This window comes from Cetorhinus maximus, chromosome 3 (assembly GCF_964194155.1).
Source record: "Cetorhinus maximus chromosome 3, sCetMax3.hap1.1, whole genome shotgun sequence".
Taxonomy (NCBI): Eukaryota; Metazoa; Chordata; class Chondrichthyes; order Lamniformes; family Cetorhinidae; genus Cetorhinus; species Cetorhinus maximus.
In genome coordinates, this window is record NC_135881.1 from 134,183,705 (window position 1) to 134,203,952 (window position 20,248).

General features: G+C 41.8%; 1 protein-coding gene across 1 annotated transcript in view; it reads right to left on the reverse strand.

The window, feature by feature from the left end:
- The window catches only part of jazf1b (JAZF zinc finger 1b), a 296,764-nt gene that overhangs the window by 48,044 nt on the left and 228,472 nt on the right, over window positions 1–20,248 (reverse strand). The window contains exon 3 of the mRNA XM_078539020.1: window positions 15,893–16,089. Within this exon, the coding sequence (XP_078395146.1) occupies window positions 15,893–16,089 (197 nt within the window). The remainder of the gene's footprint in view (window positions 1–15,892; window positions 16,090–20,248) is intronic.

Below are 20,248 nucleotides of genomic sequence, written 5' to 3' on the forward strand. Positions count from 1 at the left end.
TGCTGGAAAAACTCAGCAGGTCAGGCAGCATCTGTGGAGATAACTCAGTTTTTTCCATCATTTTCTGTTTTTATTTCAAATTTCCAGTATTTTGCTTCAATGAAGTCAGGGGATCAACCCTGGTTCAATGAATAGTGCAGGACAGCATGCCAGGGGCAGCACCAGGCATACCTAAAAATGAGGTGTCAACCTGGTGAAGCAACAACACAGGACTACTTGCATGCCAAACAGCATAAGCAGCAAGTGATAGACAGAGCTAAGCGATCCCACAACCAACAGATCAGATTTAAGCTCAGCAGTCCTGCCACATCCAGTTGTGAATGATGGTGGACAATTACACAACTAACTGAAGGAGGAGGCTCCATAAATATCCCCATCCTCAATGATGGGGGAGCCCAGGACATCAGTGCAAAAGATAAGATTGAAGCATTTGCAACCATCTTCAGCCAGAAGTGCCGAGTGGGCGATCCCCAGGATCACAGATGCCAGTCTTCAGCCAATTCTTTTCACTCTATGTGATATCAAGAAACAGCTAAGGGCACTGGAAACTGCAAAGGCTATGGGCCCTGGCAATATTCCGGCAATAGTACTGAAGACTTGTGCTCCAGAACTAGCTGCACCCCCAGCCAAGCTATTTCAAAAAAAGCTACAGCACTGGCATCTACCCGGCTGTGTGGAAAATTGCCCAGGTATGTCTTGTCCACAAAAATCAGGACAAATCCAATCCGGCTAATTACTGCCCCATCAGTCTACTCTCGATTATCAGCAAAATGATGGAAAGTGTTGCTGACATTGCTATCAAATGGCACTTACTCAGCAAGACCTGTTCACTGACGCTTAGCATGGGTTCCACCAGGGCCACTCATCTCTTGAACTCATTAGAGCCTCGGTCCAAACATGGGCAAAGAGCTGAACTCCAGAGGTGAGGTGAGAGTGACTCCCCTTGACATCAAGGCACATTTGGCCAAGTATGGCATCAAGGAGCCCTAGCAAAACTGAAGTTAATGGGAATCAGAGAGAAAACTCTCCATTAATTGGAGTCATACCAAGCACAAAGGAAGATGTTTGTGATTGTTGAACAGCAATCATCTCAGTCCTGGACATTACCGAAGGAGTTCCTCAGCATAGTGTCCTGGGCCCAACCATCTTCAGCTGCTTCATCAATCACCTTCCCTTCATCATAAGGTCAGAAGTGGGAATGTTCACTGATGATTGCACAATGCTCAGCACCATTCATGACACCCGAAATACTGATGCAGTCCGTGTCCATATGCAGCAAAACCTGGACAATATCCAGGCATGGGCAGATAAGCGGCAAGTAACATTCGTGCCATACAAGTGCCAGGCAATGACCATCTCCAACAAGAGAGAATCTCACCACCTCCCTTTGAAATTCAATGGCATTACCATCACTGATTCCCCCACTATCAACATCTTGGGGGCTACCGTTGACCTGAAGCTGAACTGGACCATCCGTATAAATACTGTGGCTACAAGAGCAGGTCAGGGGCAAGGAATTCTGCGGCAAGTAACTCGCCTCCTGACTCCCCAAAGCCTAATCACCAAATACAAGGCAAAAGCCAGGACTGTGATGGAATATTTGCCTGGATGAATGCAGCTACCCCACACTCAAAAAGCACCACACCATCCAGGACCTTGATTGACGCCCCACCTTAAACATTTACTCCATCCACCACCGACGCACAGTGACAGCAGTGTATACCCTCTACAAGATGTACTGCAGCAACTCACCAAGACTCCTTCGACAGCACCTTCCAAATTTCGACCTCTACCACCTAGAAGGACAAGGGCAGCAGATGCATGGGAACACCACCACCTGCAAGTGCCCCTCCACACACCATCCTGACTTGGAACTGCGTCACCATTCCTTTACTGGTGCTCACAGGGTCAAAATCCTGGAATTCTCCTCTTAACACCACATGGACTACAGTGGTTCAAGAAGGTGGCTCAACACCACCTTCTCATGGGAAATTAGGGATGGGAAACCAATGCTGGCCTAGCCAGTGATACCCACATTCCCTGAACTGATATAAAACAAAAATTCTGGCTCCAATCCCCCTCTCACATTATTAGCAAACAATCCTGTGAGGACATTGGTCCTGAATCTTATAAAAACCCCAAAGATGTACCTATTCCTGAAGGACAGGTTAGGCCTATACCTATTGTAGTTTAGAAGAATGAGAGGTGACCTTATTGAAACATGTAAGATCCTGAGGGGGCTTGGCTGGGTGGATGCTGAAAGGGTGCTTCCCCTTACGGGAGAGACTAGGGGCCAGTTTAAAAATAAGAGACCTCCCATTTAAGATGCAGATGAGGAGAAACTTTTCTCTCAGAGAGTTATTAGTGTGGAATTCTCTTCTCCAATGAACAGTGGAGGCTGGGTTATTGAATAGTTTAAGGCCAAGTTATTGAATATTTTAAGGCCGAGTTAGGTAGATTATTGACTGACAAAAGACTCAAGAAGTATAGGGAGTTGACAGGAAATTTAAGGCCACAATCCGATTGATCTTATCAAATGAGGGAACAGGCTCAAAGGGCCGAATGCTCCTGCTCCTAATTCACATGTTCGTATGCTCAAGCAATTCCCTACATTACAACAGTTACTACACCTCAACTGTACTTTGTTTGCTGTTAAGTGCTTCTAGGTGTCCTGAGATCATGAAAGGGGCTACATAAATGAAGGTTTCCCTTTACAAGCAATTGTAGGGCTATGATTTTTGCAATTTAAAGAGCCTCTTTTGGGCTGAGCAACCATTTAATGCCTGCCAGAAAATTGGTTAGGTGTCCAAGCTTTCCATCAGGTTTTCCACTGCCCCCTCATTCAGTTTTACATGTTAATTTTTTTTCTAAAATCTTACCTCTCTGTTAAATCTTTTACATGTTGGACCCCCTGAGAGAAGTAACCAATCTCACCTAATTTCCTGTCTGCAGCACTATTTTATGTTTTTTGTATCATCTTATGTCTACTTCCATTTGATACCATCAGCCAATTATCTTCCATGTCCCTCCAGAATTTTCATCTGAATAATAATTGGTCAAACCACACAATGTTGTATCACCCACAAGTATATATAGAATCTTGCTCACTATTGTCCCTAATTAAGTTAATGAACAACAGGAATGCAAGGTTATGTGTCAGTGAAACTCCATCAAGTCAATACTGTCTACCATTGAGCACAAAGCATATTACATGAATGCATATTCTGAACTGATAACTCCCAAACAATGTAGCCATGAATGAGTTTTGATTAGTCCACTAGTAATATTCTTCATATTTTACTCAGCTTTATCAAATAATTTGATTCAGTTTAGATCTTTGGTTACTACAGCTCACATATTTATTACAACCAGTACTGAATATAAATAAGTGAATGACTGGGTAACTCGGATGTGGAGCATGGCTAGCCTCATAAAAGTATGTTTGTCACAGAACAATTGTAAAAATACTTGACAAAATTATAAACATCTACATAAAACCAAAGACAAAATAAAGCATGAATACTGGAAATTTGAATTACTAGGAATTGCCATATTCATTAGTATCTGAAATAAAGAGAAAGACAGATTAATGTTGTGGACACAATTCTTCATCAGAACCCAAATTTTAACCTGACACACTCATTCTGTGGTCAATTGACTTGTTTTCTCCCATATCTTCTATTATATTTTATACAAAAATACTTACGCAGGCAAAGACCAATGAAATACAAATCCTACATTTACTGTCAACAACAGTGACATCGTAAACTGATAGAAAATACAACGATAGTACTTTATTCTACTATGGTGCAATTATAAAATAGCGGATCACCAGTTTAAAAAAATGAACAATTGTGTAAGCGTTCTAAGGCATTTCCAAAAGACAAGGCGTGTAATAAATGCCTGCATTATTTGTATTTTTACTATAAGCTTTTTAACAAAATGCGTGATATACAATTATCTCTGTATGGGAGACTGACCACAATTTGCTTATGACAGTTACACGCTAATTATCAGGTCAGCTTCATTTACAAGTAGCCAAAACATACTACAGTACCTAATCAACTTCCTACCAAACTTCAGTTTCTCTTCAAAATCCACATTGACTTTTTTGTGACATTTCCTACAATGTATCAGTACCAATATTTGCTAAAATGAATGACAGCACAGCAAAAAAAAATCACCAGATAAACACAACCTCCCCAGGGAACGCAGGTGATTGCAGTAGCCACAAAAAATTGAATAATGAAAGCTATGCTTCAGGTATCATGTTAATGTTAAATCCATTGTAAAATACTTCAACACAACGCTACATGTGCCAAGGCAAAAGTTATTCATGCTATCTTTACCTTGGGAGCTATCAGAAGTCTGGACCACTACAAAAAGGAATGACTTTCGCCCTACATATTGTATTTCAGCATGAGGCTTGAGAATGTAATTTTAATTGGGCTGAGACCCTGTGCCTTTGGATATCCAAATATCCCCAAAGAGTTTTTGCCAGCCTCGCAGATTTTATGCCCTTAATAGGACAAAATGATGGTGTAGAAAGGTATGAGGCTTGTAAACTATAAAGCAGCACACTTTAAGTAATCCACATGTGTCTCATATTAACTATTTATTCTCCATCCTCCACTTTAATCTTCCTCACTGGAGTTCACCCATTTGAAATCTATCTTCCTGAATAATTTCTTCTTGAGAAAGAGATTTTGTCCAGTGTCAGTCAGGATTAGGAAGAATAAGGATGGTGGGGGATGGGAACAAGAGAAGTAGGATGTTGCATATCATGTGGCTTTCTGCTGAGACGGTTGAGATTATCAATTCTATCAGCATAATCAGATTGCAGAGGACTATGCTATCAGGAAGGCTAGCTTTACAGAGTCCATTCCAGAAAATTAAGATTAATTCAACCAACTAGATTTCACAGCTCTTCACTTCAGAAAAATGACAGGTTCTCTAGATTTGTTGCATCAAGATAGAGCCCATGGTGGATAAGATGATGACTTTTTTTAGGGGCAGTAAAAATGTTTGTAGAATAGACAATTTATCTGAAGGATTACATATGAATTATTTCACTTCTCTGGGGCAGATGTGATACCATCTGTCTATAGCCTGCTGCTTTTAGGTGTTCAACATACTGTAGTAGCTTCACATTAGCTCATTGTAAGATATGCCTGGTACCATACCTGGCACACCTTCTACACTCCACCAGACCAGGTGAAGGAGCGATCAGGAATTCATCTAGCCATAACATAACATCATAAGCACTGAGGTTCCAGGTCATTACTATTTGCTGGGTAAAAACATTTTTCCTCACATCCCCCAGTGTCTCTTGTCCAAAACCTTAAATCCGAGTCCCCTATTGCTTATACCATCCATTTTTCTCTGCCCACCTTATCTGATGCTGTCATAATCTTGTATACCTCTATCAGAGCTCTCCTCTATCTCCTCTGTTCCAAGAAGAACAACACCAGCTTCTCCAACCAAACCTAGTAGCTAAATTTCCCCATTCCTGGAACTATTCTGGTAAATCTCCTCTGCACCCTCTCAAGGACCTTCACATTCTTCTTAAACTTTGCTGACAAGAACTGGACCCAACACTTCAGTTGTGGCCTAAGCAGAACTTTAAATAGGTTCAGCATAACTTCCCTGCTTTTGTACTCAATACCTCTATTTATGAAGTCCAAGATTTCATATGCTTTGCTAACTACCCTCTCAATACATGCTCCTACTTTCAAAGCTTAATGCACAAGCAGTGCCTCTGGTCTCTCTGTCCCAGGAGACTCTTTAGAACTATGGCATTGAGTATATATTGTCTCTCCCCATCTCTTCTGCCAAAATGCATCACCCCCAGAGTTTCCTGTATTAGATTCTGTCTGCCACTTTTCTGTTAATTCTGTGAGCCTATGCCCTGTTGCAGTCGATTGGTATTTTTCTTAGTTTTCCACACCTCCAAGTTTGGGATCATTGGAAAATTTTGAATTTTCCTCTGCATTCCAAAATCCAAATCATTTTTAGGTATATAAACAAAAAACAGTGGTCCTAACACTGACCCTTGGGGAACACCTTTGTGCAACATTCTCTAGTCTAAAACAGACCTATTTACGATGACTTGTTTTTTTGTCCTTAAGTCAATTTTTTACCCAAGCTGATACTGATCCTCCTATCCTATGAGTCTCAATTTTGTTAACCAGACTTATGTGGTAATTTGTCAAATGCTTTCTTAAAATGCAGGTAATTAGGTAATGAGCCAAAGTCCACAAGGAGCATAGTCACTCCTTTAGAAAGAGACAATTGGTCATAGATAGCTTGAGGGGCAAAGCTAATAGTGAAAACCAGCACTAACTACAATAAAAATCAGGAGAGATGTAGAAGTGACTACCCAAAGTTACGATTACTCCTCTGAATCTTTTGATTCATCAGATTCTTTTCTTCTGATAGTTTTTACATGCTTTAGCCACCTTGGATGAAATGATGCACATTTAATGAGCATTCGTTTCCTGCAGTCTCAGGGTGTTTTAAGTCATCTTGTTGGGATAATTTGATGCATACAGGGGAAATATAGCTGCTCTAGCCTGGTTGGTTATGGTGATTGGGCTTACAGATATAATTAGATATATGATATTTTTACAACTTTAAGGTGTAGCTTATATGAAATATTTGCAGTTGATGTGGCCTTTAATAATGTGCACCTTTTAAATTTTAATTCACAGAAGTAGTTCATAATTGTTGATGAGTATGTGTTGCTCCTCCTGTGAGTGGGAGTATGGCAGTTTATGACTGAGGATTGGAGAATTTCACACCAGGATTGCTGTTGCTCCAGCTGATATTTATTCAGCTACATAAACAAAAATAATAAAATTGCAATCTTAGAGAAGCTCCAGCTCAACTCTCTCTCTCTCTCATTATTGTTCTTCAATGCGTGTTTTCTATATTGTGTAATATGGCAGGAAATAGGAAGTACCTTTTTGAGTTTCTCCAACCCAAACGGAAAAAAGCAAGATCAGGAAACAGCACTGATGCAGTCATTAATGTACTGGAAAAAGAGTTGAGGGAGGGGGCCCCTGAGTAGGACTGGAGCAAGGAATGTTTCTCACAGAAAGACAGGCATACCTAGGGCCCATGCCAGTATCCATACTAACACCTTTCATTTGGAAGAAGTGAGATGAACTAAAAGGGAAGTTGCTCAATGAGAGAACAAGTTCGCCAGGTGCAGGAGGGTGGTGGCGGATGGAAGGTGGGAAGAGGCTGAACCATGACCCAACCACCGAGTATCAAGCCATTGTTTCCAGGACTGTCACTGACCTCCTCTGGAGATCCTCTCTCCACGGCCCCCAACCTCATAGTACTCGAACCCTTAGTTGCAACCTCAAACCTTCCTTTTCTATCTGCCATCAATTAACTTCCTCCAACATAGAATTGTAGAATACTGTCGTGCCCATTCCAGCTGTCTGCAAGAACTCATCAAGTGCCACCCCCCTACCTTTCTCCAATAGCCCTGCAAATTTTTCCAATTCTCTTTTGAAGGTCTCGATCGATTCTTCCTCAACCACACTCTCAGGCAGTTTATTCCAGTTCCTAACCACTCACTGAATAAAAAAGTTTTTCATGTCACTGTTGCTTCTTTTGTCAATCAACTTAAATCAGTATCATCTAATTTTGATCCTTCCGCCAATGGAAACAGCTGCTCCCTATCTACTCTGTCCAGACCCCTCATGAGTTTGAACACCTCTATCAAATCTCCACCTTCTCTTCTCCAAGGAAAACTGCTCGCGCTTTTCCAATCCACGTAACTGAAGTCTTCATCCCTGGAACCATTCTGGTGAATCTTTTCTGCACCCTCTCGAATGCCTTCATATCCTTCCTAAAGTTTGGTGCCCAGAAAATGACACAATACTTCAGTTGAGGTCAAACCAATGTTTTATACGAGTTCATCATAACTTCCTTTTGTACTCTTATGCCCCTATATAAAATCTAGAATCCCATATACCTTCTTAACCACTTAATCAACCTGCCCTGCCACATTCAACAATTTGTGCATATATTCCCACAGGTTTCTCTGTTCCTGCACTTCCTTTAGCATTGTACCCTTTATTTTATATTGCCTCTCCTTGTTCTTCCTATCAAAATGAATCACTTCACACTTCTCTGCATTAATTTAATCTGCCATTTCTCTGCTATTCCACCAGCCTAGGCTTTCTTGAAGTTCTACACTATCCTCCTCACAGTCTACAGTACTTCCAAGTTTTGTATCATCCATAAATTTTGAAATTGTGCCCTGCAACACAAGTCTAAGTCATTTATATATATAAAAAAACAGGAGTCCTAACACCGAGCCCTGAGGTATCCCACCATCCTGACCACACCACACCCAACATCCTGATTTGGAACCATATCGCTGCCGTTCCTTCACTGTTGCTGGGTCATAATCTTAACAACACTGTGGGTGTACCTACACCACATGGACTGTAGCAGTTCAAGAAGGCAGCACACCACCACCTTCTCAAGGGCAATTAGGGATAGGCAATAAATGCTGGCCTAGCCAGTGACACCCACATCTCATGAACGATATATAAAAAAAAACCTTCCTCCAGTCCAAAAAACAACTGTTCACCACTACTCTCCATTCCCTGTCACTCAGTCGATTTTGTATTCATGCTGCTACTGTGCCCTTTATTCCATGAGTTCTAACTTTGCTGACAAGTCTGTTATGTGGCACTTTGTCAAATGCCTTTTGAAGTCCATGTACACATCAATCACATTCCCCTCATAAATCCTCTCTGTTACCTCATCAAAAAGCTCAAGCAGGTTAATTAAACACAATTTTCTCTTAACAAATCCATGTAAGCTTTCTTCAATTAATTCACATTTGTCCAAGAGATTGCTAATTTGTCCCAGATTATTATTTCTAAAAGCTTTCCCACCACCAATGGCCTGTAGCTGTTGGGCTTATCCTTACACCCTTTTTTGAATATTTGCAATTCTCTAGTCCTCTGACATCACCTCTGTATCTAAGGAGGATTGGAAAATTATTGCCAATGGCTCCGCAATTTCCATTCTTACTTCCTGCAATATCCCTGGATGCAAATGATCCAGTCCTGATGGCTTATCAACTTTAAGTATAGCCAGACTGTATAATGTTGTTACAATTGAGGTTTATAAGATTATAATATTTTGGGACTGTATCTTTAAATTTAGGGTAAATGAAGGGAGTCATTTGACCTGTTCTGCAGTGTGCCTGACAGTAAGCATGGGTGGTTTGATTGCTGGAGATCGAAAGAAGGCTTGGATTTTTTTACTCAGAAGAGGGTTTACCGAAGATATTTACACTTAGTAGTCTCTCAATTTATCATATGTAGACCTTGAGTCACCCAAAGTCCCAGAAAAGTGTTATAGGTATCAGGTTGTAAACAGTTATGCTGGAAACTATCCATTTACTTCTAAGATGAATGGGAGTTGGGATCAAAGGTAACCGATTAGCTACGTACAAGGCTATTGTGTTTCACGTTGCCAAAGAGGGCAGGAATAGGGCACAGGAAGCCATTTTTGAGATCACGTTGCAGCTCTCTTACAAATCCATGAAATTAGTGATAGACAAACAGTTGTGTTTGCGTGGTCTGCAGTCATCTGAGAGGCAGAGAGTAGGAGACAGAAGCAGCTAGTCCTCTGCCTGAAGCAGAGAAAATGCTGACTTCATTGTTCATCATGCAGAATGTGAGTGGGAGCTTCCACTCAGATTGAAAACACTGTGATACTGAGGACTTAGAGACTGGAAGATTCACCTAGCTTGAGCAAGTGGAAAAGAATCTACAGAATAACCCTCACAGTAAAAGTCAGTTCTGGGATCAGAAGTTACCTGGCTGGAAAGTCAAAAGGAAGCGAGCCACTGGGAGCTGAGAATAATTTTAGTCAGGTTCCTGGAGGATGAAGCACTCACTTAGGGGACAGAGTAACATATAACCGTAGTGAAAGATTTTCAGTCATGCTAAAATGGAGAATCTCTTTTCTGTAGCTTAAAGTGTAAATTGTCCACAAAAAGAAAGTAGTGTTTAGTCAATTGTGTTTTTTTCGTCATTTGTTACAGTAAAAGTTTTAAAATGTGAAATCTTGATGTGTCATTCTTTCAGCTGTTAACTGGAAGCTCAAATTTCTCTTAAAAAGTTAACCGTCTCCAAGGAAAACTTAACAATACCTTCTCTTAATCAATATTTAGCCCATTCAGTGTCTCAACTACCTCTTCTTTCACTATGACTTGGGCAGCATCTTCTTCCTTGGCAAAGATAAATGCAAAGTACTCATTTGTTACCTCAGTCATGCCTCCTGCCTCCATGCATAAATCCCATTTTAGGTCCATAATTGGCCCCACTTCTTGTTTTACCAGCGTTTTACTATTTATATGCCTGTAGAAGACTTTTAGATTCGTTTTATGTTAGCTGCCAGTTTCCTCATACTTCCACTTTGCTTCTTTTATTTGTTTTCTTCATTTCCCTTCTGAACCTTCTGTATTGAGCCTAGTTCTCAATTGTGTTATGCACCTGACATCAGTCATATGAATCCTTTTTCTGCTTTATCTCACTCTTGATCTCTTTTGACACCCAGAACGCACTGTATTTGATTGCCCTACTTTTCCCACTCATGGGAATAAACTTTGGTTGTACCCGAACTATCACCTCTTTAAAAGTTGCCCATTGTTCCATTACAGTTTTCCCTACCAATCTTTGATTCCAATTTATCTGGACCAGGTCTGTTCTCACCCCATTGAAGTTAGCCCTCCCCCAATATTCTTATTTTTATTCTGGATTGGTCCTCGTCTTTTCCTGAAGCCAACCTAAACCTTATGATACTACAATCACTGTTTCCTAAATGTTCTCCTACTGACATAATCCACCAGACCCACCGCATTCCCCAGAACTTGATTCAGCAATGAATCATTGGACTGGAAACATACTGATGTAGAAAATTCACCTCAACACACTCTAGAAACTCTTGCCCTCTTTGCTCGTTATACTATTACTATCACAGTCTGTATTAGGGTAATTAAGGTCCCCTGTAAAACAACTCAAATTCTTGTGCCTCTCTGTAACTTCCTTGCAAATTTGTTTCTCTATATCTTTCCCACTACTTGGCATTAAGTGCACCAAATGAAACTATCTCGTCCCTAACGGATTTGATGCACGTCTATCAGCGAACATAGATGGAAGGATGCTGACAATGATAATAGAATACACACAGAAACGTAATGGTACCTTTACTGTTTCTTAATTATTACCCATTAATAATTATGCTAATTACATAGTGTAGTTTTAAAATACACAGACAAATTGCATCTTCTCTTTCGTCCAAAGTACAAATATGAATTGGCTACCATACTTTCACTGAATAGAATGGGAGCCCTTTATTACTTCATACAATCCAAACAAACCTATGGTCAGGATTTTCCAGTCGGCGTGCAGGGGCGGACCCAACACACTGGCGCGTAAAATGACGTGGGGCGTGCATCCCGACGTCATTGCGCTGTCTCACAATGTTTCGTTCGGCAGGCCCCGATGATATTTAGAAAGCCTATTTAGGCCATTAAGGAAGTTATTAAGGTCAACTTTACACTGCATGTCCAACCTTATGGTTGGCAGACAGACAAAAAGGCCAAGCGGCCTTTACGTTTTTTAGGAAACCTCATCCACGAGCGGGATGAGGTTTCCTAAAGCTTTAATGAATTAAATGAAAATTTTTTCTGAAATATAAAAACATGTCCTATCTCATGTGACACAGTCACATGAGGGGACATGTTTAATTAAATTTTGAATCCGTTTATTTATTTATTTCAAAAGCGCTTCAATCTTCCTGAGGCAGCTCCATGCCTCAGGGGGATTGAACTGCTCTTTCATGCACGGAGCCGATCGCGGACGGTTCTGCGACCACCCCCGCTGAGCCTGCCCGACACGGGAAAAATTCTGGCCTATGTCATCGGTTAAGCAAAGGACTTTTTCCAGCTAAGAATTATGTATCTTGACAGAGACTCATTACAGTTCTCAATCAATATTTTGTTTATCATGCACAGTTGGAGTCTTGTAAAAAAATTTATTTTTATGTTTTTGACATGATGCTGGCATCTCTATTGCAAAGCCGTAGTTCAGTGACTTTAGCAAATAACTTTCAGCAGGCTTCTAATAGGATTTTAAAAAATAGTTCTTCATGTTTTAGTCTCAGAGTAAAATTTCTATGGCTAATGAGCGAAAGTAGCGCCAAGATTTATGAATTAAACTTATGCCGTATTATGAATAAATGCCAGATTTGTAACAGTGTAATTGCTGTGTATACTGTAGCATTATCAGAACTGTACTAGAAATGCAAGGGGAATACAGCAACTCTAATGTAAAATAATTTTGTAGTTAGCATTGCTTTTTTGGAACACTGCAAGACCACTGCCATAACAGCTGAAATGAACTGATATGATATCTTTTGAATAACTGCCCCTCAACTTGAATGCTCATTTACCCCTTTTTATATTATTTTCTTAAACAAAGAAAATGTTTCTTTGTGGCATAGTGGAGAGAGGTTTATTACCTTTACTTGCCACTGCTCTGACTCACATCAACACCATCATTTCTGCTACGTTTGTACTGTATCATTAAGAGTAGGTTGAAGCCTTCTGTAATTTGTCATATCACTGCATTATGTATTACAGATGTGATTAATCAACCCTGGACAGAAGGTGGGGAAAAAATGCTACTGGTTCTGCTTTCAACTAGAGCTGTACTTAAATGCCTGGTGCGTGTTTTGTTGGCATCGAATAAAAACTGCATTTCAATAGGATAGCTCAGCAAATTTTGGAACCAGTCAATCTCAAGATTATTACAGATGAGAAAGACCATTATAATATATCTATTCAGCGAGATCCTAATGCCCCTCTATCACAGCATTCATGCTTTTTTAATGATTTCAAGGGCAACTCTAATGTAACATAATTCTGTAGTTAGCATTGCTTTTTTGAAACACTGAAAGACCACTGCAACAACAGCTGATATGAACAAATTTCTTTTGAATAACTGCCCCCTTAACTTGAATGTTCATTTACCACCTTTTATATCATTGTTCTTAAATAAAGAAAATGTTTCTTTGTGGCATAGTGGAGAAAGGTTTATTACCTTTACTTGCCACTGCTCTGACTCACATCAATACCATCCTAATCTATCTGGACATCCATTCAGAGTTGATCACCCCCTTTTTCTGATATCAGTCTTAAATTTACTTTTAACTATTTTCAACCTGTTTCTCACAATTCTACTTGCACAGTTTAATTTAAAATTAACTTTTTCTCTCGCCTTGATAGTCTGATGTACCACTCTGATGCCTCCTTGTCAAGTTGAAAGCCCAAGTCAAACTGGTCTTTCCTCTTAACTCAGACAACCAGAAATCAACTTCTCTGTACTGCCACCAGTGCTTGAATGTCCCTCTCGTTTCTTAGTAACCAGAAGCTGGACACAGTATTCAAGGTACAGTCTGAAGAGAGCATGATACAATTGTTTTTTATCTGCTTTGACTTGCACTCTATTATTTTGGCTTTATAATTCAACGCCTTTTTAGCTTTGTTGATTGCTATTCTGCATTGACTGGACATATTTAGTGTCAAGTCTTCAGCTTCAACCTTAGTTAGTTCAACACCATTCAGTCTATTTTTATTTCCTATGTACAGCACTTGAGACTTTGTGTTACATTTCATCTGCTGTTGTTCTACCTACTTGGATATTTTGTCCAATTTATTCTGTAATATTTGAGATGCTTCCTCCGATTCTAATGGCCCTCCTAGTTTGCAAATCATCTGCAAATGTTACCATTTTGCATTGAATTTGTGTGTCTGGGTCACTTATGTAAATTAGAAACAGTAGCAGCCCAGCACCAAGCCCAGAGGTACCACACTCCATCCTTGCCTCCCAGCTTGAATAAAACTCTTCTAACGAGTAATTAGTGCTTCCTACTTTCAGTTTCGTATCCATTCACAGGGTTTACCCTGAATCTCCACTCCTTTAAGTTTGATTAATAGGTTTGCATGTGGCATCACTCAAAGGACTTCCTGGAGTTAAATAGTTGAGGAGGTTGGTCACGCAGGACCTTCTCCTTTCGAATCCATGCTGAATAGTTTTAACTAGGTTATTAATGTACAGACAGACCCTCAAATTTACTTCTGATAAGCAATTCCAACACCTTACATTGAATGGAAGTAAGACAAATGTGCCTGTAGTAGTCTGAGTTTATTTTGTGAACTTTTTGGATAAAGGTATCCCATTACCCTATTTCCAATGTACTGGTGCCGTTTCAGAGTTCACTGACTCCTCAATGAAAGTTAGTCCCTTGCAAATTTGTTCCCTAATCCCTTTCAGCATTCTGCTTGACCCCTCTGTCCTTGCAAACTACCACCCCATCTTCAACCTCCTTTTCGCTTCCAAAGCTCTTGAATGTGTTGTTACTTTCCAAAGCTGTGCTCATCTTTTCTGGAATTCCATGCTTGAATCCCTTCAACAGGTTTTCAATCCTGTCACAATATTGAAATGACCTATATCAAAGTCACAAATATCGTCCCATGTAACTGTGACAATGGTAAACTACACCCTCTCCTCACTCTCTTGACCTGTTTGCAGCCTTTGACACAGCTGACGCTCCTCCAACCCCTCTCCTCCATCATCCAGCTGGGTGGGGCTATCCTTGCCTGGGTTCCATTCTTATCTGTCCAGTAATACCCAAAGAATCATTTGCAATGGTTTTGCTTCCTGTTCACACATAATTAGCTCTGGGGTCCCCCAAGGACTTGGCTGCCTTCTATTTCTCATCTATATGCTGCTATTTGGCGGCATCACCCAAAAACACATTAGCATTATAGATGTCTAACCAGAGCAGTTTATGTTGAAATTTTCTATTTCACGCAGGACCAACTTATTTTAATAGATTTTCTTCCCCTCATGTTTCCCAGTGTCAAGTTCACCGTCATTCGAAGGACACCTGAAAGCAGTCAGATCCAATATGGTGATGACCATTCTTGCAATGCATATTTGACCCTTCATGCCTGTTTTCCACTTGAAAACGATGATCTGCAATCCAATTCCAGATCCCTAACTTTCTGTCTGGACTTTAAACTTTTAGTACTTTGCTTTCTTAGGTCATAATTCATTCTTTAAGTTTAATGATTAACAGACCAATTTTAAAACTTTTCACCTTTATTGTGTCTGGCTTTCTCATTTGTGAACATCCCACAGCAAACATACCTCATAGTTTTCATCTTAGTTATACTTCTTTCTGCTGTTTTCCTTTCTCTTACTATTTCTTCCCTTTTAGTTAAAATGTGTTTTTAATCCCATGTGTTTCCTTTAAAGTTTATTTCTATTTCACATTCCCTTCTAAATTAAACATTCCTCAGATAATTTATCCATAGGTGATCTTCCATTTTAGCTCCTTTCCACCACTCCTTAATATTAATTTCTCAAGTGCTTATTTCTTAAATTTACTTAATTAACCCTAAATTTTTTTAAAAACGCTCAATTTTCTCCTCCCTCTCCACCTGATGCCACTGACATTGAGCCACTGAATTAAATTTTGATTCCATGCGCACTGGAAACACTGTGATACTTTGCACAAGTAACTAATTGAATATTACCAGGCTCTCCAGCTGTGAGGGGCCATCATTCACATATGTGCACCATCTAGCAGGGGATCACGAAATAGCAAACACAAGAAGAACTTGGCCCGATTCTCCGCCCCCCACTCCTCAGTTCATAAGTACCATGGTCAATTACAGCAGTCATAGTTGCCATGTCAACTGAGATCAATTAACTCAAGACTGAAAAAAAACTACATTTGCAGATTTAGTCTTAGGCTCATTTAAGGGATTATTTTTCTTTTGTACCTGTGGGAGTAATGCTTCGGAATGATGACGATGGAGTAACAGGTGGGGTGACTGGTGGAGTAAGGCTGCCGCTGTTGTGACGTTGTGGCGTAGAAATACTTCCTCGAGGAATAGTACTTGATATCGATAAAGATAATTTAGGCTGAATCTTTTTCTTCAGGGATTCTTGTTCCCGGCGAGCAGCATCAGTCATAAATCTGCAATGACAAAAAATGCACAGGTAATCTGTGGCTTTCTACCAGAGAATAACAATTTAGATGATCATCTTTACTGTACAAAATGTTTTTAGGGCATATGAAAAACATATATGGGAGAGGTGTCAGAAATAGAAATTTTATATGAACTTGGTAGAATTTCAGATTTTGAAAGAATTCCGTGGTTTGAGGGCAGGTGTGCACCTCTATGGTAATATACTGTGGGAATAAGCAACTGGATAAGCATATCTGTCAAATGCTATATTTACTGTCAGCTTGGTTCATGGTTGCACTCTCACCTCTGAGTCAGAAGGATCTGGTTCAAGTCCCGCTCCAGGACTTGAGTACACAATCTAGATTGGCACTTCAGTACATTATTGATGAGGGATACATTGGTAGAGGTGTCATCCTTTGTATGAGACAATATTCAGAGGTCTCATCAGCCTTCTTATGTAGACATTAAAAAAAATTCCCATGGTACTATTTGAAGAAAAGCAAGGATTTTTCCCAGTCCCCTGGTCAGCATTTATCTCTTAACTCAACACCACCAAAACAAATTAACTCATTTACTATCTGTGGCATTTTACCATACAGAAATTAGCTGCTAAATTTGTCTACAAAACAATGCTTTCAAAAGTAATTAATTTGCTATGAAGTGCAATGGGACATCTTGAGGACATGAAAGATGCTGCACAATGATAATTTCTTCCTATAATCATTTGTTCCAGACTAAATGCCAGGTCAGTTAAATCTTCATTGTTCCCTTTTCTTCAAAACAACCCCTTCCCTTTCCTCAAGCATGCTATACATTTAGTTATTGAGTCCTAAGAATATTTGCAAATGATCTATCTATTGTTGATGCTCGGGATAAACACAAGTTTATGGACCTTTCATAATTACTCCTAGCACTTATTGCTAAGCCACTTTTCATGCACTGACTCAGGACCATAGGTCAAATCTCCAAAACCATTCTCGTAAAAAAACAGCTTGCATGAAAAGTTCTGCTCGTTGTAAAAACAGCAGCAATTTCTAAGGTCAGCCGTGTGCCAGATAGCTGAGTTAGAATTAAATTAAATTCAACATTTTATTTCCTGAAAGGGCTGGCTGTTCTTGGCTAGGGAACAAATAGCTATTGCAATGCAAATATGCAGTCTTAGCCTGGAAGACATGATTTTTTTCTCCATTTCATGCTGGAAATGATCAAGTTCATGTCCAATGTTGGAACTCAGGACAATGGGACTCATGTTAGTGTTGGCAAGCCCGTAAAACAGCTATATTAAAAAAAATAACATTTTAACTGGCAAACATAGAGAAAGATAACTTTTTTTTTGTAAAAATATACTTTATTCATAAAAAATCTTCAATCACATTCAAAACCATTTCAAAGACAACATTACAAGGGTACAATCCAGGTTAAACTTTTACAAAATGTATCACCAGGTACATCAGTACAAACAATATTACAATCATTTACAGCCTTTCATTTTGATCTGTACAGCCCGAGGGGCTCTAAACAGTTCCCAGTCTCTCGGTGCGCTGTGGTAGAAAGGTCTTAGACAGCGACCCTTCCCCATTGCGCCTTTGCGGCAGCTGCCCCAAGCTTTAGTGCGTCCCTCAGCACGTAGTCCTGGACTTTGGATTGTGCCAGTCCGCAACAATCGGTCGGGGACAACTCTTTGTGCTGGAAGACCAACAAGTTTCGGGCAGACCAAAGCGCGTCTTTCACCGAGTTGATGATCCTCCAGCTGCAGTCGATGTTTGTCTCGGTGTGTGTCCCTGGGAACAGCCCGTAGAGCACAGAGTCCTGTGTCACAGAACTGCTCGGGATGAACCTCGACAGCAACCACTGCATCTCTCTCCAGACTTTCTTTGCAAAGGCACAATCCACAAGGAGGTGAACAACGGTCTCTTCCCCACCACAGCCACCTCGAGGGCAACGTGCAGAGGGGGTGAGCCTCCTGGCGTGTAGGAAGGATCTGACGGGGAGGGCCTTTCTCACCACCAGCCAAGCTACGTCTTGGTGCTTGTTGGAAAGTTCTGGCGATGAGGCATTCTGCCAAATGACTTTGACAGTCTGCTCGGGGAACCATCCCACAGGGTCCACCCTCTCCTTTTCCCTCAGGGCCTCTAGGACGTTACGTGCTGACCACTGCCTGATGGACTTGTGGTCAAAGGTGTTTTTCTGCATAAATTTTTCCACCAGGGACAGGTGGTACGGCACGGTCCAACTACTTGGAGCGTTCCGCGGCAGCGTGGCCAGACCCATCCTTCGCAACACCGGGGACAGGTAGAACCTCAGCACGTAGTGACACTTGGTGTTTGCGTACTGAGGGTCTACGCACCGCTTGATGCAGCCACACACAAAGGTGGCCATCAGTATGAGGGCGGTGTTGGGCACGTTTTTTCCCCCTTTATCTAGAGGCTTGTACATCGCGTCCCTGCAGACACGATCCATTTTCGACCTCCAGATAAAGCGGAAGATGGCTCGAGTGATCGCCATCGCGCAGGAGTGCGGAATGGGCCAGACCTGCGCCACGTACAGCAACAGCGAGAGTACCTCACACCTGATGACCAGGTTCTTACCCGCAATGGAGAGGGAGCGTCGCTCCCACATGCCCAGTTTCCTTTTCACCATAGCCACTCGCTCCTTCCAGTTTCTAACGCATGCCCCGGTCCCTCCGAACCATATCCCCAGCACCTTCAGGCCGTCAGCCCTGACAGTGAAGGGGACAAAGGATCGGTCAGCCCAGTTCCCAAAGAACATGGCCTCGCTCTTCCCACGATTTACCTTGGCTCCCGAGGCCAGTTCGAACTGGTCGCAGACGTGCATCAGTCTGCGCACCGACAGCGGATCCGAGCAGAAAACGGCGACGTCGTCCATGTACAGGGAGGCTTTTACCTGAGTGCCTCCACTGCCTGGGATCGTCACTCCTCTTATGCCCGGATCCTTCCTGATGGACTCGGCAAAGGGTTCTATGCAGCACACGAAAAGGACAGGCGAGAGAGGACAGCCCTGCCTGACTCCAGATTTAATCGGAAAGCTATCTGTTTCCCACCCATTGATTGAGACTGCGCTACTGATGTTAGTGTAGAGCAGTTGGATCCAATTTCGAATTCCCTCCCCAAAGCCCATTTTGGAGAGCACATCCCCCATGTAGGTGTGCGATATTCTGTCAAAGGCCTTCTCCTGATCCAAGCTGATGAGGCAGGTATCCACACCCCTGTCTTGTACATAGGCAATCGTATCCCTGAGCAGCGCCAGGCTGTCAGAGATCTTCCTGCCTGGCACAGAGCAGGTCTGGTCAGGGTGAATCACCAATTCCAGAGCGGATTTGACCCGGTTGGCGATGACCTTGGACAGAATCTTATAGTCCACATTCAACAGTGAAATGGGTCGCCAATTTCTAATTTCCTCCCTTTCCCCCTTGTGCTTGTAGATGAGGGTGATGATGCCTTTCCTCATGGATTCTGACATGCTGCCGGCCAGGAGCATACTCTCGTACACTTCTAGCAGGTCTGGGCCGATCAAGTCCCACAGAGCCGAATACAACTCCGCCGGCAGGCCGTCGCTTCCGGGGGTTTTACTCTTCTCGAAGGACTCGAGGGCCTTAGTCAGTTCGTCAGGAGTTAGCGGTTTGTCTAGGCTCTCCCGCGTACTGTGGTCTAAGACCTCCGTGATAGAGGACAGGAAGGACTGGGAGGCCGTGCTGTCCGTGGGCTTCACGTCATACAGTCCGGCATAAAAGGATTTGCTGATCCTCAGAATGTCGGACCGTGATGACTTTACTGAGCCGTCTTCTTCCTTCAGGCTGCTGATCACAGAGCGCTCTCTGTGTACCTTTTGGAAGAAGAAACGTGAGCACGTCTCATCCTGCTCCACGGAGCGGACTCTGGAACGGAAGATGATCTTGGAGGCCTCCGAGGCAAAGTGCGAGGCTTGCTGGCCCTTCACCTCTTGGAGCTCCTCCTTGACATCGACCCCCATCGACTGCAGCCGGAGCAGATTCTGCATCTTTTCCTGGAGTCGGGACATTTCCCTCTGTTCCTTTCTAGCTTTCTGGGTGCCTTTGCGGATGAAAAACCTCTTGATGCTTCCCTTGATCACTTCCCACCAGTGTGTCAGGGACTCAAAGAGGGGTTTCACGGTTCTCCAACCTTTGTA